This window comes from Scaptodrosophila lebanonensis, unplaced genomic scaffold (assembly GCF_003285725.1).
Source record: "Scaptodrosophila lebanonensis strain 11010-0011.00,11010-0021.00 unplaced genomic scaffold, SlebRS2 tig00000053-arrow-pilon, whole genome shotgun sequence".
Classification (NCBI taxonomy): domain Eukaryota; kingdom Metazoa; phylum Arthropoda; class Insecta; order Diptera; family Drosophilidae; genus Scaptodrosophila; species Scaptodrosophila lebanonensis.
This window is the reverse complement of record NW_022060548.1, coordinates 1,624,426-1,651,826: the sequence shown is the minus strand read 5'-3', so window position 1 is coordinate 1,651,826 and position 27,401 is coordinate 1,624,426. Positions and strand designations below refer to the sequence as shown.

At 38.4% G+C, this 27,401-nt stretch overlaps 4 protein-coding genes and 1 long non-coding RNA gene across 19 annotated transcripts in view; 2 read left to right on the top strand and 3 right to left on the bottom strand.

The window, feature by feature from the left end:
- The window catches only part of LOC115623554 (E3 ubiquitin-protein ligase TRIP12-like), a 31,090-nt gene extending 15,936 nt beyond the window's left edge, over positions 1-15,154 (bottom strand). For 7 of the 8 annotated variants that reach the window (XM_030517944.1, XM_030517946.1, XM_030517945.1 and 4 more), the window contains exons 1-3: positions 15,056-15,154; positions 2,974-3,945; positions 767-2,122 (exon numbers count right to left, since the gene is read on the bottom strand). In XM_030517944.1, the coding sequence (XP_030373804.1) occupies positions 767-2,122; positions 2,974-3,607 (1,990 nt within the window). In that variant the 5' untranslated portion in view covers positions 3,608-3,945; positions 15,056-15,154. Of the gene's footprint in view, positions 1-766; positions 2,123-2,973; positions 3,946-11,500; positions 12,535-15,055 lie in introns of those variants that run through there. The other variant, XM_030517952.1, reaches the window with a different exon arrangement.
- A 710-nt stretch (positions 15,155-15,864) lies between these two features.
- Positions 15,865-18,181, top strand: LOC115623533 (mannose-1-phosphate guanyltransferase beta). 2 transcript variants are annotated; one of them, XM_030517917.1, is made up of 4 exons: positions 15,865-15,961; positions 16,027-16,494; positions 16,574-17,108; positions 17,613-18,181. In XM_030517917.1, exons 2-4 carry the CDS (start codon positions 16,315-16,317, stop codon positions 18,011-18,013), a joined length of 1,116 nt encoding a protein of 371 aa, XP_030373777.1. In that variant the 5' UTR covers positions 15,865-15,961; positions 16,027-16,314; the 3' UTR covers positions 18,014-18,181. The 2 variants fall into 2 exon arrangements, with proteins under 2 accessions (XP_030373777.1, XP_030373776.1); XM_030517916.1 differs by having other exon boundaries at positions 15,868-16,494.
- LOC115623534 lies at positions 18,008-19,246 on the bottom strand. Of its 7 annotated transcripts, none has more exons than XR_003995416.1 (5): positions 18,839-19,246; positions 18,708-18,780; positions 18,492-18,656; positions 18,283-18,422; positions 18,008-18,040 (listed from the first exon to the last, which is right to left on the bottom strand). It is a non-coding gene; the product is annotated as an uncharacterized LOC115623534 (long non-coding RNA). The 7 variants fall into 7 exon arrangements; XR_003995415.1 differs by having other exon boundaries at positions 18,017-18,114; XR_003995412.1 differs by having other exon boundaries at positions 18,028-18,125; positions 18,839-19,245.
- A 1,052-nt stretch (positions 19,247-20,298) lies between these two features.
- Positions 20,299-22,326, top strand: LOC115624188 (Bardet-Biedl syndrome 5 protein homolog). The gene is made up of 5 exons (XM_030518786.1): positions 20,299-20,494; positions 20,864-21,012; positions 21,077-21,266; positions 21,356-21,593; positions 21,647-22,326. The coding sequence occupies exons 1-5, from the start codon at positions 20,403-20,405 to the stop codon at positions 22,112-22,114; spliced, it is 1,137 nt and encodes a 378-aa protein (XP_030374646.1). The 5' UTR covers positions 20,299-20,402; the 3' UTR covers positions 22,115-22,326.
- A 1,359-nt stretch (positions 22,327-23,685) lies between these two features.
- Positions 23,686-26,676, bottom strand: LOC115623770 (putative mediator of RNA polymerase II transcription subunit 26). Its single transcript, XM_030518305.1, has 4 exons — positions 26,556-26,676; positions 25,679-26,414; positions 25,059-25,217; positions 23,686-25,000 (listed from the first exon to the last, which is right to left on the bottom strand). Exons 1-4 carry the CDS (start codon positions 26,674-26,676, stop codon positions 24,496-24,498), a joined length of 1,521 nt encoding a protein of 506 aa, XP_030374165.1. The 3' UTR covers positions 23,686-24,495.
- Positions 26,677-27,401: the final 725 nt, after the last annotated feature.

Genomic DNA, 27,401 nt, shown 5'->3' with positions numbered 1-27,401 from the left:
CAGAAGGAAAGTGGGGGCAAGGTGCGACGAGGAACACGTCAAGTAATAACTATGCTAACTAATAACTAATTTAGGTTATATAATGCCAGCCAATTGATAAAATTGATAAGTGGCATGGTACAAAGCGAAGACAGGCGAGCAACTATTTTCTGTACATTTTAGATGGTAGTTCCATTACAACTCTATTCTATTTTTATTAAAATTGGTTCTACGAATTTTTATTTAGATTTCTCGAATATGAGTCACTAAAAAAATAGAAATTCCGAACACTGTTCATCCAATAACAAGTCCGTTTTGTGGTCAATTGGATTCTATAACATTTGGCTATATAAGTCACTAAATAATGGGGTTATTAACAAATTCTGAAAATTAAAATTTAATTTATTTCTTAAAACCCCACCCACCCTCACACATACAAACACTAAATTATTGATATACTGAGCAATATAGTTTCTCCTCCTGGTTTCCCTTTGTACCATAGATATTGGGAGTTGTGTAAGTCCTAAATCTGTCTTATGCTACGACTTGTTGCCCATTTAATTTACAGTAAATATTTTACAACTGATTCGCTTCATTATACAAGGAACGTTTAGCCGAAACTTATAGGGAAACAATCCAAAAGAATAATTAACGAAACAAAATATACATACAATATTTACATATATACAAGATACGATGCTTAAATAATACATGAAGGAACAAGACAAGACAAGAAAGAAAATATATATGGAACTAAAAGTGAAAATAAAGAGCTTTCCACACTTACCACCAAGTTCGCCAATCAACTGCTCAGCAAATTCGCCGTCTGAGAGGTCCTCCTCTTCGATATCCTCGTCCTCTTCGAGTTCGTCGTCGTCTTCCTCTTCGTCCACGTCCTCGTCCTCACTCAATTCGTCCTCTTCGGCAACGATTTGTGCGTCCTCTTCGTAGGACGATGAGTTAACAATTTCGTAAAAACCAACTTCTTCGTCCTCGCCCTCTCCCTCCGACGTGGCTGCTTCCGAGGTGGCAACGTCAAATGCGGTTGCGACGATATCACCACTTTCCGTGTCCGCCTCTTGGCCGTTCGTCGAGACAGCCACTAAAATTTGGCCCTGTTGTTGGGCCGTCTGCTCAACCTCTAATTCGCTATACTCGTCGTCGTCGTCAGTTTCACTAACGGCTACGATATTGGTATTATTGACGCTGTTGGCGCTCGAGCTGGCCAAGATATGCTGCTGTTGAAAATTGCGCAGACTCTTGCGATATTTTGTATACTTGCTGGTATTATATTTATCAAAGCTTTTGGGGGCCGATTCGACCGTCGAGGCTATGGAGCCACAGGCGGTGGCGGCTGCAGCGGCGTCTATGGCCGCAGCGACTGCAATAACCGCTGAGGTGGTTGCCTGCAAACGCGAGCTACTCTCGCTGCTGACGCTGCTCTTGACGTTGAGATTGGCTTTGGCGCCTACGACCGATAAGGCGGCAACGTTGTTGTTGCTTTGCCTAGACTGTGCTGATGTCCGCTTATCAGATGAAGCTGCTGCTGCTCCGCTGCCGCCTTTGCCCTTGCGCGGGGATTGTTGCTGCAGTGGTAGCTCGTCCTGTACCGTCCGCTTGGAGGAGGAGGAGGCGGAACGCGTGTGACTGACCTTGCGCGTCTTCCGATAATAGTTTAACAGATTACTGCTGCGTCCACGGGCACCGCTCACTGGTCCAGCTGCAACGCCGCCGCGTTGTGGTGTGGTCGACGCTGTTGCCGATGCTACAATACCGATGTTGTTGCAGGTCTTGCGCTTACTTTGACTATTACAGTAATTAACTGTTTGTTGTTGCTGACGCTTTCTATTTGCAGCGGCTGCTGCACTGCTTGTGCTTGGCAGCTCCTCCGGCGAGACGGTTTTTGAGCGTGTGCGTTGAGCTACACAATCGCCACCCGACGAGGCCGCTGATGTGTTGGTGGGTGTGTGTGCCACAAAAGAGCAATCGGTAGCAATCTCAGCTGTGGCCTGTTGCACAGCTACAGTTTCTGCCTCGTTACCAACAGCTACTGCAGCGGCTGCTCCTCCTCCCAATGTCTGCTGCAGGCGGCGTTTCTTTAGCGGCGAGTTATGCTCCGCAAGCTGATCACCACCGGGCGCAGCTGAAAAGGACATGACCAAAAGGAAACAGGAAATGCGTTTAGACTTGGTATTTTGATTACATAAACAACTACCGGCGATCAAAACAACACAGAAAAATTGTCTTATATCGTTACAGCTAAAAATTTAGACAAACGGAGAACAGTATAAAACGTAATTGGAAACTGTGGGTTGGCCAGAGGAAAAATCCGAAAACCAAAAATTTTTGATATTTATTTTTGTAATTCTCATACACTTTGCAACTTTTTTCAATGTTGACAATGATAGCGATTGACTTAAAAGTTTTCTCCAAATCAATTCTACGAATCCAAAATTATTATTATTTTATATTTTTTAAATAAACTTTTAACATGGCATTAAAAATTTTTTATTCTTGAAGAAAGACTATTGCTATATTAAACAATTTTTTGAAACTGTTTTAGAAAATTGAGCTGCTCATGTACCATCGCAAAATCTTTCTATTAAGTATCGCATAAATAGTTTAAATTAAATTTTTCAAATTAGTATTGATAATCTGATTCATATTATTGAATCCAATGTGTATCTTTTTACAGTTTCGAGTAATTGCGTTGAAAAATGTTTTTAGCTTCCAACCTAATCTCCCACTCTCTAATATGATACAGAAATTTGCTTCTAAAAGCGGATACGATCATGAAGTAACTATCGGACGACCTTATTGAATAACAACAATAACTTTATCTCTGAAGCTAACTAACTCAACCACTATATTAAGTCTTAGTAACTTCTAAGTTATTTCGAAAGAGTACGATTTCTGTTATGATACTGATATGGATCTGATCTTTACAAAACAGGACCGCCAATTTGCAAGGTTATATTGAGTAGTAATACTTACATTGTGTATTGCTACGATTATTATTATTGTTGTTGTTAGTTGTATTCCTGTGATGCTGACGTTTTCGAGCACCAGCTGAGGATGTAGACGAATCAGTAGAGTTTGGTGTAGCCGGCGACGGGACGGGAGAACGTGATGTTGTTATACGGCACTTTGAGGTGCGTGTCAGTATTTGTGTGGCTGATGCTGTATCCTTGGAAGAAGCAGAAAAATTGCGTCCTTGACTACGCGATCGATTCGTTGTTGTTGTTGTTGTTGTTGTTGTCTTTGACGCTGAATCTGCGACGATGACGGGGCTAACAGGAGCAGTTACTATTGTGGGTTTGGTTGTTGTTGTAGATTTGTATGATGTTGTCTTTGACGCTGAATCTGTGACGATGACGGAGGAGCCAACAGCAGTTACTATTTTGGATTTGGTTGTTGTTGTAGATTTGGCTGTTGTTGTTGTAGATTTGGTTGATGTTACACGTTTCTTCTTATGGCTGTTGTTTTTGTTGGTCTTGTTATTATTGTTGTTGCGATTGCGTAATTGCTGTTGTGGCTGTGATATATGGGTTGTTGTTGTTATTATACTACCGTCGCGCTGCCCCTCCGTCAATGCAGAGAGCGATTGACTTTTAACGGATTCGGCCATAGACGACACTTAACCGCACCGGCATCGATCACACTTAACATGCCAACAACAACGTTATTGTCAATTTTAGTTGCAGTTTGTAAACGCGACGTAGTTTTAAAATTTCTACTGTTTATAAAGAGCTTATATATGTATAATTTAATATGGGCTAGATTATAAGGTGCTTATCTTAATTGTAATCGTTTTTTTCTTTGCCTTTTTGCATAAATTGTTTCATTTAATTATTGTTGATTGATTATTACACTTGCACTTTTTTCAGTTCACTATTTTGGCTTTTTCCTTATTCTTTGCGGCGAGTTCTTTTGCGTGCGCGCACTTCTTATTGCTGGATATTTGTGCTGCAATTATAAAAAACGACACTAAGATTAGAGAAAACCAAATATGCATAACACGTAAGTACGAATAAAAAATAAAAGTACAAAAACATACGACAAAATTTGACAACTTTTGTGTCTATGGTATCGAATACTCATTCGATTCGATTGCAGGTGACAAGTGCTGCCAATTTCAATATCAAATGGGCTGCACTTTGTTAAATTGCGACTATAGATCTCCTTATCGTCCCTCATTTTTATTTTCTCATTTCGCAAGTAAATGAGGTCACGTTAATTTGCTGTACCAGACAACAAAAAATTAAACGCTAGGAAGAAGATTCAAAAGCCATATTTTACTGAGAATACCCAAATTATAATGACAGAAAGTGACTGACCTAAACAAAAGATCAACGGCAAGCGATAAGCAGAAATGTATGCATATGTACATACATACATATGTACAGAAAAAAATTACTACAGAGTTTGTGACCTTTCAGATTTTGTATAAATTTAAAATGGATCATTCCAATCGAAATAAAAGAAATTAAATAAAACAAACTTGATACCCATTAACTCAAATGGGAAACTATTTTTGTCTTTTTAGCTAAATTTAGTTAATTTCGCCTGAAAATTGTATGTATGTACATATGTATGTATATATGCGTATCCATTAAATTTTGTAAAACTTTTTTTACTCATAATAGTAAAGGCAGAAATTTCTGGAAGGGTTCTAAAGATTAAACGTCAAAAACGGCGAACCACTGGGTGATGGCTGACTGTGACTTTTTCTTCTCGACCAAAACGAATTTAACAGCTAGATACAATTGCTGATGAGGGTAGGGAGCTGAAAAGGAAATGCACGGCGCAGATTTTCTGCCCCTTTCAATGATACAGGTACACATACAAACAGAACATCACATACATACACGTACGCATACAAGATGGCAGGCAGCGATGCGGAAAAAACGACAGCAGAAATACATAAATATGATAAGCCGAAGGCACAAAACATAAAAGAATACACCACCAGAAGAGGAACCAACCACCACTACTAATGCAGCTGTTTTGAGCGAGAAAACAAACACACACACACACACACACACGTTTAACATATGCGACCAGACAGCACAAAAAATTGTAAATAAGTTAACAGCTGTTCGTGTTCGCCACTGACACGTGCATGCACATGTGCGTGCGTGTGAGCGAGAGCGAAACCGAAAAGAGAACGGCTTTGTTTTGAGTGAAACTATTTACAAATATGACTCAAATATAGCAGCTAGTTTACAGAGCGCGCATGAGCCGTGGTGGCTGCGGCGACGCTGATAATCAGCTGTTTTCTGCCGTTTTGTTTATATTTTGCTTTTCGTAATCTGACAGCGACTGCTACCCCCACCTCCTGTTCCGACAACAAATGTATGTATGTATGAGCGAGCAAGAAACGAGTTGTTCCATCTATATTCGTAAGTATGTGTGTGTGTGATTATGTGCATGTGTAGAGAACTTGTCATGCTTGTTTCGTTTCATAGCCTCGCTGTATTTGTTGAGAACAAGCACGGAGGCGATACGTACGTATGCATGTGTATATGTGTGTATTCAAAAGTAAAAACGACAAGATACGAATATCAAAAAAGCACAAATGAACAAAAGATGAAATGAAAAACCAAAGCACTGAACGCAAAAGGCAGACGTTGTGCCCTTTTGGGCACAAGCAAAGTTGACGTTTCCCTGACTATCTACACTTATAAAAAATAGTTGAATACAAAATTTGTATCACAAATGAAACATTCTACTAACAAATTGAGTTCAAGGCCGACTTAATGAGACCACATGTCGCTGATTTTGTGGTAGCAAAAAACTGCTAAATGAAAATGTTTTTCCAACACAAGTTTTTCACACCAAAAAGCTCGGACACGAGGTCACAAATAAATGTACCTACTTACATACATATGTATTTATGTGTGGCAACTATACTACTACTTAACAACGCCAATAACATATGGCGCCTGTGCGTGTTTATGCTTTCACGCTGGTAACATCGTAATTGTAATTGTAAGGGCCTTCATTTTTAGAAACATATTGTATACATAATGTAAATACATATGTATGTATGTATGTATATACTATACAAACATACCCTTTGTCTGCAACGGTGGCTGATTTGACAACCCTAAAAATAGGCGAACCTGTAATTTATAACTCGTTGGTAGCTGATCTGCCCTCATTCTCTCTACCTACTCCACCCACAAACCCACCACAACATTACTGTTTTTGCCGCAAATTGTGTTATGTTTCATCACTCGTAAAGTTGTTGCGTTGTAACTTATTTGAATACTGTTGTAAATTCAGTCGAGCAGCAACAACATCACGATCTATAAAATGCCATGGCGAGAGGTAACGGCGCATTTTCTCTGTGAAGTTTTCTATACCCTGTACCCAAAAAGGTGAAAGGGTATACGAGAAAGTTTTAACGCCAAATTTATGTACATACATATGTAACAAACAGATAACGGCAGGTCCCATGTTGTAAAGTACATACTAGTACATAAATACATACATATGTACATATGTAAATGCAGCTACAGAATGACGAGACGAATCGATATAGGCACGTTCGGCCACAAATCTTGGTATGAAAACTTGTTTTATATGTACTACAAGTTTGTTAGAAAAAATTTATAAACTCATTTTATAGGATATGTATATCCTATATACCGGTCGGTGCAAAATCACACATTCTACAACTGTTTTAATTTAAGGACTATGACGGAAAAGTTGAGTACACAGGGTATCCAGGAGTCTGGCTCACCCCGTCTTTATTATTCCACTCGTTTTTTCCTCTCTATTTTTCTATTACGAAACTTTTGTAGCCTACGCACAGCTGAGCGAACAAATGTGTGAGAGAGTAGGCAAGAAGTCGTGGAGAGTAGTAGGGTATGTGAGCTCTTCTGTATTTTGTTGGCTTTGTGCGCAGCGCTTTCTTTTCGACAAGCAGGCACACCGCAGCCCAACAACAACAATGATGACGACAACAAAGGGCACTCACTGTGTCCGCATGGTAACTTAACTGTAAATTGCATAGAAAATTTGTGTCGAAAACGTAACACGCATATAAAACTCCGCCTCCATCCACCTTATCACTCCATCCATCCACCACAAAATGTTGCTTGACATTTTAATGCGACGTAGTTGCAAGCAATTTGGAAAAATGTTTAATAACTTCTTGAGGGCAGAGGAACGATAACTTTACGTAAATTAATAAATTAAATCGAGACCTTAAACTTACAGTAGAAACCACCTCGCACAATATTACGATTCGAATAATAGATTAAATGGAAGTATTTAATACAAAACGCTTTAGGTCCTAAGAACTTATACCTTTACACTTAAAAGTGTGCTTTAGCTATAGCTCGAGTTGCTGTTGTTATTGCGGTTACCTGTGAAGGTCTACACACTTGACAACAGTATAAGTACATATACACATACATACGTAGGTAATTGTACAACACTTTTTATATACATACCTATGTATGTAAATACTAGCTTTGGGGTCTACGCTAGCCAGTTGTTGAAGAATACTTTCCAAAAGTGCCCAATACAAGGTCACACATACACTTAAACACACAACTTGACCACAAAATAATCAAAAGAGAAAACCACAGCAAACAATATTTACAACTTAACTATGTAAGAAGAAATGTACTGAATGCAAAAACTTGTTGCAAAGCGCACTGTTGTGTTTTTGTAGCAGTTGGATCATCGAGCACAAAATGCTGCAAACACATACACGCACATTCGTACAATAATGCCTTAGTAACAGTATATAAATATATACACACATACATATAAACATATGTATATATTTTGTTATATATTTGAACGCTATTATTTATTCAATCAGACGCAAGACGGCACCACATTTGCTTGTATATATAAGAATAGTTATAGACACACACACTGGTACATACAATATGTACATAAATGTACAAACACAGCAATATATACATACATATGTATGTATACATACATACGTATGTATCAGGCAGAGGAAATTCAAGGGTCGGAAAGGGAGGGTTCGTACATAATAAAACTATTTAATTTAGCAATAAATAGTGAAAACCCTCGGCTACTACCCAAAAATACAAAAATTGCCACAAATACATAGATCACACCAAATAAATTCTATAAATTATGTGCATACATATATGTATGTATGTACATATTTATGTACACATCACATGTGCTTCGCTTTAATTCCCTGGTCGTTGTATGTGGGCTACAGCTGGAAAACAATCGATTACACTATCGATATTATCGATTTATTTTTATTTTTTCTCGACTTAATTTAGCTTTGTGTGCCAAGAAAAGCAAAATGATTGGGATGCTTGCAGCTAATATTGATTTGAAAAATATTAAGTCATAGACATAGAGATTCTTCATTGTGAGCAACCAAGCTTCGCAAAATAGTGTCACATTTTTCGTAATAGAGAAATTTAATTCGTAGATTTTGCTTAAATCCCAACTTCCGCCTTATTAGTTTAATTCCTTTTACAAGTAGATAAAGCAAACTCCAGTGTATTAAAGTTTTAAGATTTATCGATTTGTTTCGAAGTAAAGTCTGTTAATATAATGAAAGCAAATAATTTGTTTTTAGTCATAAATACAATTCGAAGTGCTATCCGAGCGTTTAGATTATTTGTATACCTTTTACAGAAAACATCGCTATATTGCTTCAACAACGATTGTTTCCAGCTCTAATGCGGGCTGCTGACTGGCAAATGTGTCGATGATTTCCAGCAGAAAATCAAAAGGGAGCAACAAAATCAAGCAGCCAACGCAGCAACAACAACGACAACGCAAATGCATGCCAAAGCATGTGAATGAAAGAGAACGCACGAGGGCGAGCGCATGACGATGTCGACGTTACACCAACACTCAGTCAGCCAACCATACACACACACAAACATGCATACGCACAGTTTTCAAAGCGTACCATAAAAATATGTACATACATACACACTTACTACATATAACGAAACATGGCAAAGGCAAGTACAAATAAAAACGTTCTAAGCTAGAATCTTGATATTTTCCATTTTCCTTACATACATATTAGGAAACAATTGATATATTTCTAGATTATATAAATGCATTGCACACCTTTAAGCAATTGCGCTCTAATATGTATGTATTATTTATCCACTTATACAATACACAAGGAAACGAACATTTTCTTTTCAGCTCTGCACGCACTCAAAACCAACTCACGACTGTCGGCCAGCAACAAAACTGACTAGTGCAAATGGGCTAAATGAGAGAGCAGAGGTAGCGACAGCGACCGAGACAGAGCTGCGGCAGCGCGAGTGAGTCAAACCTATTTCATTGTTGAGAGCAAAATATGTACATATATTTTTAAAAATACTTCCATTATAAATAAGAAAATAGCATGTGATTGATTTATTAAAAATGGAATTGAAAATTTGAAATGCATAATTGTTTTTATAACTGAGCCTTTGGCAGCTAGCTTCGTTCTCTTCCTGCAAACACAAAAAAAAACAGGTCACTCAACCCTCAAAACAACTCGAGCGTTCCAGAAAAAATGGGGAAATGAGGTCAACAAACTACTGCACACACTTTAGATACTTAAATCCAAAAGCAATGACTAAGAGCATATTTTAAAAACCTATAAACATTTGGCCAAAATGCTTAATTAATATAAAAGAACAAACAAAATGAAAGTTCTAACAAATAAAAACAACTTGATATGCCTGATGCGTCAATTACACTCAAAATGGCTGACGCAGAAAAAAAAATTGAGAGGCACAGAGAGCAACAAAATTTTCTGCTTCTTAATTTGGCTTTGGGGGCTGTTTTGTTTGACTCGCTACCTGTGTCTTGAAATGGCAACCATTAGAGTCGAGTTCGTTTTTCAAATGATCAGCTGATCGTGCGCCTGTCAAAGGTGGTAAGCCTGTTTATATGTGTGTGTGTGGAAACTGTTCTTCAGTTCTCAGCCCAGCTGTTTTGTAACTAATCTAATAGGGTAGAGCTGCCAGGCAGAAATAAAAAATCTTCAATTTCAATTAGTCGCACAGTGGTCTTACAGTAAAATTGATCGGAATGAGTGCACATACGATTATGTATGTATTCGTGTAATGTGTATATAGGAGGGTATGATGGAGTGATTTGGGATGCACGTTGATGTATAAATTAATCAGTGAGTCAGAACAACCAAAACTGGAAATTATTAATACCAACGGCCAAGTACGAATTATATGGATATACATGTTTATTTTAAATCCAATCAGTAAGCCGATGTAAAAATACATTATAAGAATTACAATATTTTCAAAAAAAAAAATAATTACGATATATATCATTAGTAATACCTATGGTGTATCATTTCTATGTGACATATGCCACAATGTGCAAGCAACTAATATACGACCCATGCCCATCTCTAGTATGTGCATTCTTATGTATGTATGTATATGCACATGTACACATTCAATAAATTACATGTTTATTTAAAACTGCGGTTTTGCGTTTAATACTTGCATAAATATTTTTGCTTACATTAAATTCAGATCCAATTCAAATGTTGAACACTGATATAATAGACACGCATTAGCATGTATCAGACATGTGAACCTCTGTACGTACATATGTATATACCATGTGTATGTACCTTACAAGGGCTGATATCTGGTTATATGTATTTATATATGTACAAACATATGTGTATATGTAGTTATACACATATATGTATGTATGTATACATTCATATTCATTAATACAATGATACTTTTCAACGTGATGTCAACGCATTGCTCGAAACGTGAGACTCTAAGCATTGTTGAGCACACGCATTGCTGCTTTGAGTCTCTTTCATCATCAGTAGGCGTTTTTTTTTGATTGAGTGAAAATAAGCGAGCGAATATTTACGAGTCACCTGAGTACAACTCACCTGCGCAACAGCGTTGCAGCAGAACAAAAGAAATAAACAAAACAAGCTAAAACGCAAGTCAATTGCATTATGAACATTTGTTGTTATTGTTGCTGAGCCAGGCAAACATATGATGTTGAAAAACTAGTAACAACAAATACATAATAAATATAAACAGCATGAGAGAGTGAGCGAGGAAACAGCCATTGCATTTTTATGTGTGGCTGTGTGTGTACGGTACGTATGCGTGTGTTGTGGGACAACGAAAAGAGGCCACGGCCTGCGCTCTGCTGTTGCTGAGGTCGCTGCTGCTGCCTCTGTCGCCGCTACGGAAACTGAAACTGCACTCTGCCTGCGATGAGATGCGATGCACTCGCGCTCCCAGCAAATTAGGCCAAAATGCAGTTGCACTGGAAAAAACGTTTTAAAGAAACTCGCACTTAATCTAAACATTGTTTTTTTTTTTTTTGTATAAATAACACATATTAGTTTAACATTCTCACGGTTTCTCCAACTAAAATGTTTAAAAAAAACTGTCAAATTTATGTTACTTATATTGAAGAGTTGATTCAAAAATCGACTTTGAATTTAAATCGATATCAAAGCATAGTTTTTAAAAACTTCATGTTTGTAATTCCGTATTGTTTTTAATTTGGTGTTCCCGTCTCAGAATTAAATTTCAATGATTTTACTTAACTTTTACTAAATTGATTTCCATCGTTTTCACTGCTATTGACTAATAATTTGTGAATGAGAGCGCAAAATGTGGTTATCGATAACATTATCGAAATTCTAAAAGCAAACAGCTGGCAGTATGGAATGCAAGACTACACTCTCTCGTACATCCAACTGCAGATGTATACAATTCTCGGAATCTATGCCAATGGAGAGCTCCTCGTTAGGTAATTGCAGGGCACTGAAAAAGGACGAGGCTTTCCGGCAATCCACCGAGCACGAAGCATCCGGTGCCACTTGTTGCTCATCGTTGTCAGTTGGATCACGGTTGACAAGGCGACGCAATAACAAATGACGAAAGGCTGTGGTTATGGTCACCATTTCCGATTCGGCCACTAGATTCAGCTCTCCACCGGCATTGGCATGAAAAATCATTGTGGGAGACATGTTCTTCAATGAATCAATAACATTGCGCATCATTCGCAACGAGGGCATGCTAAGCACCAGCTGAGAGGTCGGCACTTTTGGAATTTTATATGCAGGCCAGTCACTAGCTGCTACCACATTAACGGGTACATCGTGCACCACTTCACGGGGCTCGGCGGACTGTTGAGAAACTACCGAGGCAATCACCGAGAAGCAGGGAAACTGTATGCGCTGCAGCTTAAGTTTACAGGAATTGACAGTGGCACCGGTGCGTAGGGCGGCCAGGGCACGACTAAGATGGGCGGCCGACATGGCCAGCACAATATAGGGATGATCTTCACGGGCCGGTACCATTTTGTATTCAGGAAAATAATCGGCAGCTGCAATGGAGGCCCAAACAAGTGGTGCCGTTGTTGAGTTGTGCTCCTCGTTGACAATGAAGTGCATTTGCTGATCGGCCAGAATCATGATGCATTCCTTGGCCAATTTGGCAAGTGTGGCAATTATACTTTGGAACTCGCGCATATAAAGCGCATCCTGCATGCGAGCGCGAAAACGCATGGTAACGTCTGAGATCCCATAAGTGGGTGTACAGAGAATAAAAAAGAACAGAAAAATAAAACGAAAATCAAACGCAGCCCAACCAAGTGCTCCAACAATACCACTAAATTGATATTAATTTGATATTACCGATATTTTGTAATAATGCCTTTTTCTATACTATAACCCATTCTGGGTTAAATTTTTGACTCTAAGCATCTATCTGGGATATTATATTAGTTACATTTTATTTTAAAACATTTCCCTAAATTAATCGATATTTCGTAATATTTACATACTCAATTAACCCATTTTGAGTGGCACATTCATTTATTTTTTGTTAGCAAATAATAAACCAAAGTCGCCAACAACTGAACTTTTCTAAAAGAAGATATACAGACACGGGGCTAAGAATAAAAACAGGCCTTGAAGAACAACGATGACTCCGATGGAGGAGCAAGACAGGAAGAGGTGACGCGGGTACCCTTGGCGCTGCCCCGGCAACGACAACGTCGAGACATGACCAAGAGTTCAATGTACACAGGCGTACAAACACAGATAGAAGTAGAGAGCACACAGGCAGGCAGAGACAGACAAAGCGCAGAGCAAGTTCCGAGTTGTGTTTTGGATGGGGCGAAGAAGCGTGTAAAGAGCAAAGCAAACAAAACTCACCATTACTCACACACACAATCAAGAACTCCCATGCATACAAAAGTCAAACAGGGCGCAGACACAACAGGATTTAATTTTCTTTTTTTTCTGCTGCACTGGGTTGTTGCGGCCAAAAGGACGGCAGGAAGCTACCGACGGCTGATATTGGCATACAGCCACGGAAATCAAATTATGTGCAGGCAGTCCGTAGGCGTCATCAAGCGTTCGCTTAATATAAATGTATTAGTTAGTGGAGCATAATTTACCGTATATGTATGTGAGCGATCTTAAGGTTGGGGGTATCGGGGTCAAAATATGTTCCTTGCAGTTCAATCAACTTTCAAGGTTGAGTTATTTGCCTGTACGTGTGTTGGTGTTGCCATACATTCTAGATATTTATTTTTTATGTTTTCTTTCCTGCTGTAGGGCTGCATTTAATTAGCGGTCAGCCAGTGCTACCCAATCACAATAATACTGACATTCTACTTCTTCCATTTCAAATTCGTACTTAAATTGTTCATGACGTCACACTAGCTTAAGCTCATTTCGCAAGTGTATGTAAAAATATTAAAACAGACATACATACAATGTACAATAATATGAGCATGTATATAATGATTATCTATGTATAGATAAATCTGTGTATTTGTAGAACATTGGGTGCCCGTAGCATTATTTGCAAAAATTCAACTGCTTTGAGAAGCAGACTTAATTCAATGCAATCTGACCATAATAGCACACACACACACTCACACGTGCAACAGCATACAATGCAAAACCATATAAAAAGCTGACAAGAACCAAAATTAAATACAAATAAAATCTGCTGTGTGCTTAAAATTCAACGTGACTGACGGACTGAGTTACTGGTGCTTTGAGGAGGGTGGGAGACGCAGACACCCGCAACCGCAGACGGCGGTGACGAAAATGGAGTTTGCAGCAAATGTATGTATGTATATACCGACATATGTTTGTATGTATATAAAAGAGAAAGTAAAATCTTAACTAGATGCGCTGAATTTGATATCAGGGCGAAAAAGCTGAAGCTGCTGTCTGCATATAGAAACATCAATTCAAAATAGAATAAAATCTATATACCAATACACACGCATACTTGCATGCAAAGTTCACATATGCATACATACATATATATGCATATGATGTATCTATGTATGTGTGTGCACCCTACACAAACTGCGCAGTGCTGATCAGTGTTGCCAGCCAAAACGACAACGAACGCGACAACTATTATATACATATGTAGGTTGGCCATATCTCAACTTCAACTTTGCTATCACAAAAATGAATAGAAATTATATTATACAACGGCAACAGATAGGCCACAATAGAATAGGTACACATATGTGAGTATATGTGCATATAATTTCCTCTGCCAACTTGCCTTGTACATTTTTACCCATTCCCCAAGTTGGGCCATCAAGAAAAGCCATTGTAAAAATCAATATCAAAATATTACACACAGTTCTCGATGCACACATGTATACCGCAAAGCAGGCGAACTTCTTGAACCGCATGCACACATATAGTGTTAGGTGCATGTTTTTAAATATTTCAATAAAGCACTCACTATATTTCCGAAAGGAAACCACAATAAAACGAGCAAATTAAGAAAAAAATACGAACGGTCGACATTTTGTTTTCTGTCTGTGTAGTAAAAAGTAACTCGCTGCTTATTCGACGAAATATGCTCGTGCATTTGTGTGCGCGATTGTCGATGGTTGTGCCTGTGTGTGTGTGTGTATGTCTCGTTTGAGTGGCCAGCGGAGCACCCAGTCACAAAATTGTGCAAAAATGTCGCAAGAGGCACACTAAACGCATTGTAGACTTAATTTACATAACGCATTTTACGCATACAGCATGCAAAAACAATACACTTACCTATTTATTAATTGTTTCTGATATTTTCAATGTGTTTTTGCGTTTTTTCAAGTAGTCTTTACACGTAACAAACTCCGACACCTCTGTCGACAGCACGCACACAAAAAGAACTAGACAATTGTGGAGAGCGAGCCACAAAATGAATCAAATGCGCTGCCGTATATTTCAAAATTATATGTGAGCCTCTTCGTTGAACATTTGATTGTGTCAAAAGTTCCGATGTGGCAACTCTCAGCTAGGCCTGCTAGATTTGCGCTTAAATAGCAACGATGAAGCACAGTTTAATGTTGTGTATTTTATTTTTTTTTTTTAATTTTAATGTTTATTATATAAAGTTTTTTGTACCTGGACCTTTTAAATCTTTTCAATATTATTATCGCATATGATCCGTACATACCCTTATTTTACAACGTCTCGGAGCTATAGAATATACATATTCGTGAATATGCGAGATTTCCAATTGGAGCAATTTTAAAAATGATATTAAATAGAAACATACGTACAAATATGCATATAAGTAATAGATTCTGTTGCGAATTTGCGATATTTTAATTATTTTTATTTAAATTTACCAATTTCAGTAAATTCCAAACCAGGGACACATTTGTCTCATCACTAATTTAGACCCAAATGAAATGAAACCTTGTGTTCCTGAAGAAATAGCAAATTATATAAAATGCATGTAAAGTATTGTTATCAAATCAAATACAAATATTTAAGCCTCTTTTAATAATTAAATGATAATACACAAAAACTTGATAAATGTTCCATCGGTCCAAAATAGTGGCTATTACAGCGCCGCTACTTTGACGCGTTTGTTTTGTTTTCAAAAAACATTTATTATGTATTACATTGTTTATGTATTAATATTGCAGTGACCATTAAAAACGTTACTGCAGAATTAAAGTATTAAGAGTATTAATAGTTATGGCTGAGCTTTAATTAAATTGAACAAATTTCCGTCTACGCAGAAAAGAAGGGACACACGCACACAACCAAATGCACACGTAGGGGGAGGAGGCGAGAGCAAAAGCAAATGCGAACAAAAATACAATCCCAATTCCAACTGGCGGCTTATCAGCAGCAGCAGCAGAAAGAACAAAAGTGGAGACCAATAACACACTAATTAAACAAAACTAGCAAAGCCATTATTACTCACAAGTTGGCTGGCGGAAAAAGCGAACGCGAACCCAGAAACGGCGAAACACTTATTCTGACGTGTCAGTCACAAGTTTTGGTTTGTTAGCATTGTAGGCATAATGTGTGGCTCTACGAACACGGCTACCGGCACGGGTACGCGTGCGCTCATCCTGGTCGGTGGCTATGGAACACGACTGCGACCTCTGACCCTGAGCACGCCCAAACCATTGGTAGAGTTTGCCAACAAACCCATTTTACTGCATCAGCTGGAGGCACTCGTCGATGCGGGCTGTCGTCAGGTATGTATAGTCTAACAATAAATATCTATGTTTACTATCTCAGTTATATAGACGACTATAATGCACGCTACCGTTATAGGTGATATTGGCCGTCAGTTATCGTGCCGAGCAAATGGAGCAGGAGCTGAAAGTGGAGGCCGAAAAACTGGGCGTTGAACTGATTTTTTCACATGAAACCGTACCCCTCGGCACAGCCGGTCCACTGGCACTCGCCAAGCCCATCTTAACGGCCAGTTCGGAACCGTTCTTTGTGCTGAACTCAGATGTGATCTGTGATTTTCCATTTAAGCAATTAGTTCAATTTCATCGCAATCATGGCAAAGAGGGTACAATTGTGGTCACAAAAGTTGAGGAACCATCCAAATATGGTGTCCTGCTCTACGATGAGGTCGGCTGCATTAAAAATTTCATTGAGAAGCCCCAGGAGTTTGTGAGCAATAAAATCAATGCCGGCATTTATATATTCAATCCATCGGTGCTGGAACGGATCGAGGTGAAGCCCACCTCTATCGAGAAGGAGGTTTTCCCAGCCATGGCAGAGCAAAAGGAACTCTATGCCATGGAGTTAAGTGGCTTCTGGATGGACATCGGGCAGCCAAAAGATTTCCTAACTGGTATGTGCGACCTACACATCGCTGACTCATTTACACACTTATCTATAATTGTCATTATGGTGCGAGCCAGAGAACACCTTGCCGTAGTGTTATCTCTACCGTAGCTGGGGAACACGACGTGGCTTTAATCAATTAACCTGTTTTTAAAAACCTCATTATCTAAATTTGTGGAAATCAAACAACGTTTTGCACGTAAACCCCCCCCGCTGTGTTAGCTAGCAACGAATTTTTTGAATCAAAGTGTTTTGGGAAATAACTCTCAGGTTAGATAGTGGTACGTTCCACTCGAGATATGATGCAGACAATAATAATAGACATCTGCGACCAAAAGAGATGGAGTTGTCTGCCCACAATAAGAGTTTTCCCAACAACATATTTAATAATATTTATTGAAGATAGCAGTTGACACAAGCACAGCCTTAGCCCATCTCGTTTATGTACAAAATATTTAAACCTGCATTGTTTGCAACAGATTCCAATTAATTACTGTTCTTTATATTTTAGGCATGTGCCTATACCTCACCTCGCTGCGTCAAAAGCAATCGGCCAAGCTTTATACTGGTCCCGGCGTTGTGGGCAATGTGCTTGTGGATCCAACGGCCAAAATTGGCGAGGGTTGTCGTATTGGACCGAATGTAACCATCGGCCCCGATGTCATCATCGAGGATGGCGTTTGCATCAAACGCTCAACGATACTGAAGGGCTCAATAGTGAGGTCGCATTCGTGGCTGGACTCCTGCATTGTGGGCTGGCGTTCAACGGTCGGGCGTTGGGTGCGCATGGAGGGCATCACAGTGCTTGGCGAGGATGTCATTGTCAAGGACGAGCTGTATATTAATGGCGGGCAGGTGTTGCCGAACAAAAATATTGCGGCCAGTGTGCCAGAGCCTCAAATTATTATGTGAGATGCCATGACTAGCCAGCTTCTAATTCTGAATAGTGTATATGTATATATATAAATTATAGTCTTGAGTCCCATAATGGCCTTCGATTTAGTGTTTAAGCTCTGCAATATTTCTACATTTCCATTATATTTGATAACATTGATAAAATGTCTATATTTATAATTTGAACTATTTCAATTTGTATTGATTGGCGCGGCCAAGGAATTTGGACAAGCTATTACTATATGTTTTATACACTGCATTAAAATTGTAAGTAAATGCGAACGCACCTCGTGTTTTAAAAACTAGTCTAAGATTCACGCCCCCGGCTCAGATCAAATCACGATCAAATTGGACAGACTTGAAAGTTGCGGGTTGAGTCTAACGGCCAAACGGTTCGATCTGTATACAGGAACTAGTAGAGCCAGTTCTTTGAAAGATTTGTGGAATCTATCATAAATGGATCATAATATTATGTTAGGCTGTTAGTAGAACTTACTTGTGAATGATTCTAAAATATGATTGAGTCGGAGCAAACAAATTTAGAATATTTAGAGGTTAAAAAAAAAACGATGAATTTTAAATACATTTTAAAACAAAATAACGTTTGTGTGCCTTTTGAAGATGTTATGAACCCATAATGATCACAGTTCTTCCTTTGTCGCTGAAATGAAAGAGTTTTAGGATGGAGGCTCAATCTGTCTATACAACTCACATTTTACGAATCTTTAATCAGGTCTGAGGGCCACTATTCCGTCGCCTTTTGGGCACACAAACTTTTTAGGGAACTTAAAAATCTGTAGATAACGATCATGATCACAAAATAACTAACTTATTATAAATTACCGTATAAGAACATTAACGAAACAAATAAGATCTTCCTTACAAGAATCCCTCATATGGGCCCAATAGAACGATATTTGGATCATTCTGGGTCATAGAACGGGTTACTGGTCTATTTATATCGAGGGCGCTGACATAATTATTATAAAACGGCACCCTCTGTGGCTGATATTTCTTGGCAATGTTTTCAACCAAGTATATCAGAGCCCTTTCATCAAGATGAGGAGAATTCCTATGGTTGGCCGCTTTGAATGCGTTCTTTGGTTTCTGAATGCCACCCTGCTTTCCATTCTTAACTTTTATGTTCGGGGCCATCTTGTAAGTTTAAATTTTATAATATTCAAGAGTTTCTGTTTTGTTAAATTGTTTGTCTTATAAAGAACGGCCTATTTGTCTGAATTGACTGTAGAATTTCAGCAAGATATATTTTTTGTCATAAATATTTTCAGCTACCAAGGAATTATATTGATTCCAAAACAACTTTTTTTCCATCGAAAACAAAACATGCTTGGAAAACGATAATTTCAAAAGCTTTAAATATTTGAACTTCATTCTTCCTATCAATATACAAGGTGCAATTCAAAAGTTCCAGGACTTTTATTAAAAAACGAAAACTATTTTTTTTTTTTTTTTTTTTTTTTTGAAAAATTTATTGGTCGCCCAAATGTTCGGTCAAAATGCGATAAATCGATGTTTTGGAGATGTTCAATTCCATTTCCATCAATTTCAATGATGATTTCGGCTGATTTTTGATGAATTCACGCACAGTTCCGATGGAATTTTCGGTGATCACGTATTTTGATGTATGTTGATCGTCATTTATGTCCTCACGACCACGTTGAAAACGTTTAAACCACTCGTGAAGACGGCTACGGGATAGACAATCATCGCCATAAACTTGTTTCATCATTTGATGAGTTTCGGTAAAAGTTTTACCAAGTTTAAAACAAAACTTAATGTTGGCTCTTTGTTCGATGTTCATTTTCCAACACTACAAATGTAATGTCACATTTAGCGCGATATACCAGCTGTTATACAAATCAGCTGTTATATAAATTCCATACGAAAACACTGAAGAATACACAGGAGCCGCGCTATTTAAAAAGTCCTGGAATTGCACCTTGTCGTGTGTAATTTTTTAACTGCATGGAATTGAATTTTAATACATATAATGTTTAAGTCGGAATATTACTTAATGATTAATTAATTTCTTAAATATTTAATTTTCTGTAATTATTTAAAACAAATACAAGTATGCGAAACTATTTAATGACAGCAGACCTTTTTTTTTAATTTAAAAAAACAATAAAATGTTTGGAAATAATTCTTAATCATCCAAACAGAGCTAGCTTTGAATAAAATGAATCAATTCAATTAAATAACTTCACAATCAGATTCACCAAACTAATTTCCTTTAGTATCGCAATACGGTATCTTCTGATTTGTGATTTGAATTCAAAAAGCCAGCACCAGTGTTGACAAACTGAATAAATTGTTGCCCAGCAACGAGCAGACACAACATAACAATATAAAATTATAATAACTATAACAATTGCCTTTCTTCAAAATGATGAGTTTGATGTATTCTTTAAATAAAGTGGAGCAGCCAGAAAATTTGTTTTGGGAGGATAAGGAAGTGAAATTCGATAGGCCGCAGCTGTAAGTTGGGATTATAAAAGTGAGGGTATGCTAAATGCCTATAAATTCAAGTGGTTACAAGTGGATTGCATTTATAGTTGGTAATGCTAACTAAAATATGTAGGTATTCCTATGTATTTCCAGTTTTTCATACATAAATATCTAGGTGATAGATGTTTGGCAGTTTGGACTCCTCTTGCCAAATCAATATTCTTCTAAATAATGGTTTGTTTTTTAAACATATCTTTAAAATTTGCTCTTTAGAAATTCGACAGATTGGAAAACAAGTGAACATTTTTCCTATGAACTGAACGTAGAAGCGAGTTCTAAAGCAACTCCACATAACTTTTTGATTTCGTAATTTGTGATTTAATTTACTAAATTTTTCAGTCACACACGCCTGCGCAACGGTGAGAAAATATTGGATACCATACTACACATTGAGGATAGCAAGGGGAATCCGGGCGATACTGGACGCTTGCTGGTGACTAATTTGCGCCTCATTTGGCACTCGTTGGTCCACAAAAAGTTCAATTTGTGTAAGAACCGTCAGGTCGGCATATCAGTATCTGTTGTTTTAACATCCATGCCATGTTTCTGAAGCTATAGGATATGCTCGCATTGGCAATACCAGTACTCGAATGGTTCACTCGAAGGTTCGGGGCACTAATCAGGCACTCTACATTCTGGCCATCAGCAATGAGACACGATTCGAGTTTCTATTTACGGATGTTTCGGGAGAGACGGCGCGCAGGGAGTTACCCATTTTTGCCAGCGTCTTCGATGTATATCAGTGAGTGCCAAATAGATTTACTTTTAGAAGCAAGAAAGAATTTTAGTTGGGGTGTAGATTAACTTGAACATAGTTCTCTCCCCACCTAGACTCTATCAACGCACATATCTGTATCGGGACCTCAAGCTTCGCGGCGCCATCCTGCAGGCGGGCCAATTGATTATAATGCCGGATGAGCAGGTGTATAGCAATGTGCAGGGTGTTTGGAACTTATCCAGCGATCAGGGAAACTTGGGCAGCTTTGTGGTGACGAACATACGATTGGTTTGGTATGCAGATGCGAACGAAACCTTTAACATAAGTCTGCCGTATCTACAAATCGACAGCGTAAGTTCCGTAAAATTAAATAAATTGGTTTACAAAAAGTTCCGTTTTCGTAGCTACGTATACGTGAGTCGAAATATGGACCCGCTCTGGTGATTCAAACGGCAGAGACAGGCGGTGGCTATGTCCTGGGCTTTCGCATAGATCCCGCCGAGCGTTTGTCGGAGCTTTTTAAGGAACTGTGTTCGTTGCATAGCATCTATACGGAACAGCCAAATTTTGGAGTACACTACGATACGGTGGATGCCCAACAACGTCTGGCAGAAGCGGCTGAGGCGGCAGAGCAGGCAGCACAGTTCAAGATTGAAAACTTTCAGGAATTAGATGAGCGACAGGAGCGGGAAATAAACACAAAACTCAACACCTATTTGGCTGAGGGTTGTCTAAATCCGGGACCAGAACAGCCAACACGTGAGCCGATTTATTGCAAGGAGCTGGGCTTTGCCATGGAACGCATACGCGATGGCTATAAGCTCAAGGATCTATGGGATGTGTTGCCAACTAATATGGAGACGGTCGAATAATGAATTATTCGAATATGTAAAATTATACCAAAATATTTAGAATCGGCTCTTGGGATAATATTGAGGAGGCTCAGGTCAGAATTCTTGATGACTTCTTTACTGCCTCGATTTCTTTTAGGCCGGAATAAATGCTTTAAGTGTAGAATTTTTATTGTTATATATTTTGGAAAACAAAATGTTTTGAATTCAATTCATAAAACTCTGAAAATTGATTGTAAAATGCATTTTTTTTCTTACGAGGATGTGAATTGTTTCTGTTTTTAAAATGAAAATAAATGCTCACTATAAAAAGATGGATTTTTAAATAATCCGAATAGCTAGGCGTTTCAATGAGAAATCACTAAAGGTTTACCTATCTGGTAGGGCTTTATTTCCCTTTAAACATATTAGAATATCACATCCAGATAGCGATTCTTTAAACGCTATATTTAGAATTCTAATTGGTTTCGACAAATTTGAGTGCAAAATAGTTTCATCTAAATCGGCCGTAAACTATAGAAATTATTACCCATTGAGAAACTATAAAAACACCCAAAAATATCAAATTCAACTCAACTTTTCGGGTACAACAGGATATAGAAACATTTCTGCCTCATTTAAAAATACATGTTATTGACATTTTTGTTTACTGATTTATTGACGCGTACAACTCGTTCTGTGTGTGTATATATATAGTATATATAAGATTTTGTTTTTAAGGTTAATTATGTTTTTATAGACTTTTGAATCGCTGCAAACTTGAAGCTTAATGCTAATACATAGTTTTGTTTTGTTGTTGTTTTATCATTTCGTTGGTATTCTTTTAATAATTATTTTGTTAGTGCTGGGGCCAACGTTTGTTTTCGTTTTTTTGTCTATATTTTTACATATTTGTCGGAAACAGCAAAGTCTTATACAATATATAATTTAAATATATCGTTTTATTTGTTTAGTTTTTGCGACTACAAGAGACGAGAAATTCTACACAAGCCAAAACTTCCACTGTGGTGTGCACACATTTGGACTGACACTGGAAAAAAAACGTTGTAAAATCGATAATGTGTTACTATTTATGTTTTTGTTTACTTCTCTTTAAAGCAAACAAATTGTTTGAATGCCTCACAAAATGCTTTTCTTTTGCTCTTTCATCTTTATAAATTAATTCATATCACAACACACAGTTGGTTTCTTTTATAATTATCGCTGCTCAGATACAGATACATATAAGTTTTTATATATATAACTACTATGTAATGTGTTCTTGTTGATCGTATTACATTAGCTTTTGTTTCACGTTGTTTCTAAGCTATAAATTCTAACAAACTTAAAGTATTAATCATTAAATTAAATTAGTTGTAGTTGTGGCGTTTTGAGTTTTGCCTCAAAGGCAGTCAAATACATAAAAAAATGTAAAATACAATTTGAAGTTATTGTTGAAATTTGTTTTCTTGTTTTGCTTTTGTACGCGAAAAATGATATAAATATAAATCGTAAGAACTATAAACAAATATCATGTAGGAATGACCTTAATTTTTAGATATTTCGTAAAATTTTTGTTTCTTTTGAATGGTTTCTTAATACTTTTTGCTTAGCTTAACAAGTTCTTGTAGTACATTATAATTTTTGTGTTTGTTTTTAAATTTTAAATTTTTTTGTCCAAATTTTGTTTTATTTGTTGTTTTCTAAATGTTTTTAATCATTTTGTTCTCTCTCGATCCTCTCTGGGGCTTCTTCTATAATATTCGTATAGTAATCTTCAGTCTTAAAGACCTAATGTGTTGCTTTCTCAAAGTTTTTAAATTAAAGCAAGTGAAGTATAAATCGGAACATGTGAACGTCCAGTCTAACAAAAACTTTGGCATTCATGTTGAAGTGTGTGTGTTTTGTAGCAGTTTTTATGTTTATAACTAAACTCAAAAATGACAAATGTTGAGGGGCGAGTAAATGAAATTTGTTTGTAAAATGAACAACACATTTGAATGATTTCTACAAACAGTTGAATGCTTTCAGCTTTTGTAGATTTTGTTGCATGAGCAAAATATTAAAGCTAAACACGTTACTTTATTTGTTTACATGAACAGATTATAAAATTGCACAGAAATGATTTTCTTTTCACACAAATTGTCAGCCTTGAGACGGCACTTCACTTGCTTCATTATGAGCGAAAAAAGTAAAATGAAACTAATTATAAAACAGAACACAATGAAGAGACAAAGAATTGAAAACTTAATTTAAACAGTAACTATAACCAAGGGCTTAAGATTAGTTTCTCTATAAATTTATATGTATATAGTACAGCGCATTGTGAGCGCGTTGCGTCAAACTGACTATGGCGAAATATGATCCATTCCGCATTTGAAGACAATCAGACGGTTAGACGACCAGAGAGAAGAAACATTAGCTCATTTAGAGATCTGTTGACGGGCACGTTGACGCGTCATGGGCGGTGAAGCGATGGCATTGCTAGCATTGCTTGCCCCCCTACGTTGCAATGTTTTGCGTTTTGGTGCTTCACTTGTTGCTGCTGCTGTTGCTGGTATTGTAGTCGCAACATTAGAGATTTTGCGTTTACTGCGCTTCGCAGTCTCCAAATTAGTCGGAGCCGCACCTTTGCGTTTTCGTGTGGCAGTGCCCGACGGCGGCGGTGGTGATGGTGAAGATGATGCTGTAGGTGGTTCCGATGTGGTTGATTTATCTCTTGCCAGTTTGCGTCGCTTTTTGGCGGTCAGTAGTGTTGCGCGTCGGCGCCGCTTGGCTGTGGCCTTTGGCTTTACTTTGCCTGAGGTGTTGCTGTTGTTGCTGGTGGTGGTTGTGGTGGTGCTGGTGCTGGGCTTGCTGGCGGCCTTTGCCGTTTTAAGATGAAGCACTCGCACAAATGCTGAGGCAGCATGCGGCAATTGTAGTGTGCTGTAACAAATACGACGGCTTGGATTAGTTTGCTTACTTTGCTAGTCTAGCAACTTACCTTGGCTTTGGTCTATGTGTCAGCTCGTCGTCTTTATTCTCCGCATTCTTCTCATCATCATCTTCGTGCTCATCACCATCATCTTCATCGTCATCACTGTCCACATTAACGGCGGGCACAAATTTGGGTCGTTTCAGTTCAAAGCCGCGTGCTTTGTTGCTGCAAATAGCCGAAGTAGTTGATTAACAACAAGCATAGAACAATGTACATTTAAATAAATTCTGCAACGAATCATTGGCAGTTTGATTCCAATTAGGTTTAAGCCTCTCAGATCAAGGAGAATGCTTGAAAGATTAAAGGATTAGTGGCTATACTTCACTCTTTAACATCGGCCTATTTCTAATCTTTAGAGCCTATCTAATCTATAGAGATATATCTAATTTAAATAGTAAAATGTGGCCCCAAAAGTGGGATATTTTAGGACAGATTACAGCTTAAGGTAGTTTGGCATTTCTAGCTCTGAAAAGTTATCTTTCTATGCTTTTTCGAATGTATCTGTTATGCATGTACTTGTAGGTCTTGTTCTTTATCATAAATACTTAAAAGATCTCTCTTGCTATCTCTAGCCCTCATAGCTCAATCCTTTTTTCAAAATATCAGCCGTAAGAGTGGGGACTTACATTTTAATTGGCGTTATGGGCATGGGTCTAATTGGCTTAAATAGACACAAATCCATGAGTAAACTATCAGTGCTGGGGTTACGCTTTCTGGCCGTTGCCGAGCGATGTAGCTGGGTGGGCGGCAGGGCGTAATGTTTTAGGAATGTGGCCGTAGGCAGAACGTAGGACATATAATTAGGGAGATTGCTAGAGCTGGCCTTGCTAGTAATATTGTTCTTGCTGCTGATGTTGCCGCTGCCAGAGCTGGTAGTTATGTGGCTACTGGAGGTGGCGTTGTTTTTGCTGCTGCTGGAGCTGCTGTTGCTGCTACTGTTGCTGCTGATGCCACTGTTGTAGCCCATAAGGCCGCCAGTGCCGCTTAGTTTCGGTTTCAAGTGCGTCGATGACGTTTTCAATTGGTTGCCAATTTGTGGAAGCAACAATTGCTGTTGCCTAAGCTGCGACTTGGCGTTGTTGTTGTTGCTAATGAGCGTGTTATTTGCTTGTTGATTGGCTGTGGACACTACCAGCGCCTTTTGCATGGTGTCCTTAATGAATTCCGTGCCACGATGCAGACGCACAGAGAGTGTCTTCATCAATGTGGTCGCAATGCTAGTGGTGGGTCTGGTTGTGGATGTGGTTGTTGTGCTCGCTGCTGTGACCGTGACCTTGGGTGTGCTGCCTGTGCCGCCGCCAGTTGTTGCGTTAATTTTCCGTGCACCTCCAGCATTGGATGTGGCTCCAACACCACTACCTCCTCCTCCTCCCGCACCAACGCCACCACCACCGCCACCACTGCTGCTGCTGCTTGTGCCATGCAAATTGTGTGTGTAGGGCGCTGCTTGCCCTGCTGCTGCAAGCAACATTATTGTGGCAAACAACTAATGCAGCCGCCTACCCTCCTCCTCCTCCTGCTGCTGCTGCTGCTGCTTCTGTTTCCCTTTCCCTTTGAGCCTTCGCTGTCGTCTGTCGTCGTCTGCCGTCAGCTGCTGCTGTTTCTCTGTTTCCACCACTAACATGCCCGGCCCGGCGTTTCGTCGCAGACGCACACACACACACTCACGTGTACACAATTATTTATGCAATTCCAAATGCATTGCTTTGTTTATTGAATGGCACAAACTTTTCAATATTTCTAATTAAACCACTTTTTTTTATTGTCTGTCCTCGTATTTTTAACTCGTCTGCTTTGCTCAATTTCAGTCGCCCTTTGCGGCTCACACGCTCATTCGTACTACTACACTACTACACACATTTTCTCAACACACTCCTACTACAATATTGCCTTTGCCTTTACGTTCGCCTTCTGCGTTTGCGTTTTCATTGTGGAGTGCGAGTGCGTGGTGCGCATTTACCGGTTTTAATTAGCTACACTTATTCTAATTTAATGAACACTTGTCCAGTTTTGTTGGATTCTCGCATTTATTGTTTTGCTCTTGGTCTAATGTTTATTGTCTATGCGGTTGTTGGCTTGCGGCTTTTCAACAAATTTAGCACATTTTACACTACGCACGTTCATTCATCAGCAGCAGCTGAGCAATATTTATGTACCTGTTATTTTCTCACGAGTCACATCTCTATCGATGTCTGCGACGGCACATATGAAATCGATTTTCAATTCACATGCCGCGATAAATAAAAAATGGTTGCGACATTGGCTAAACACAAATGGAACTAATCGCCACCTAGCGGAAAATTTAGTAAGCTTAGCGCCAAGGTGCGGAAAATATGAAATTGAATTTAA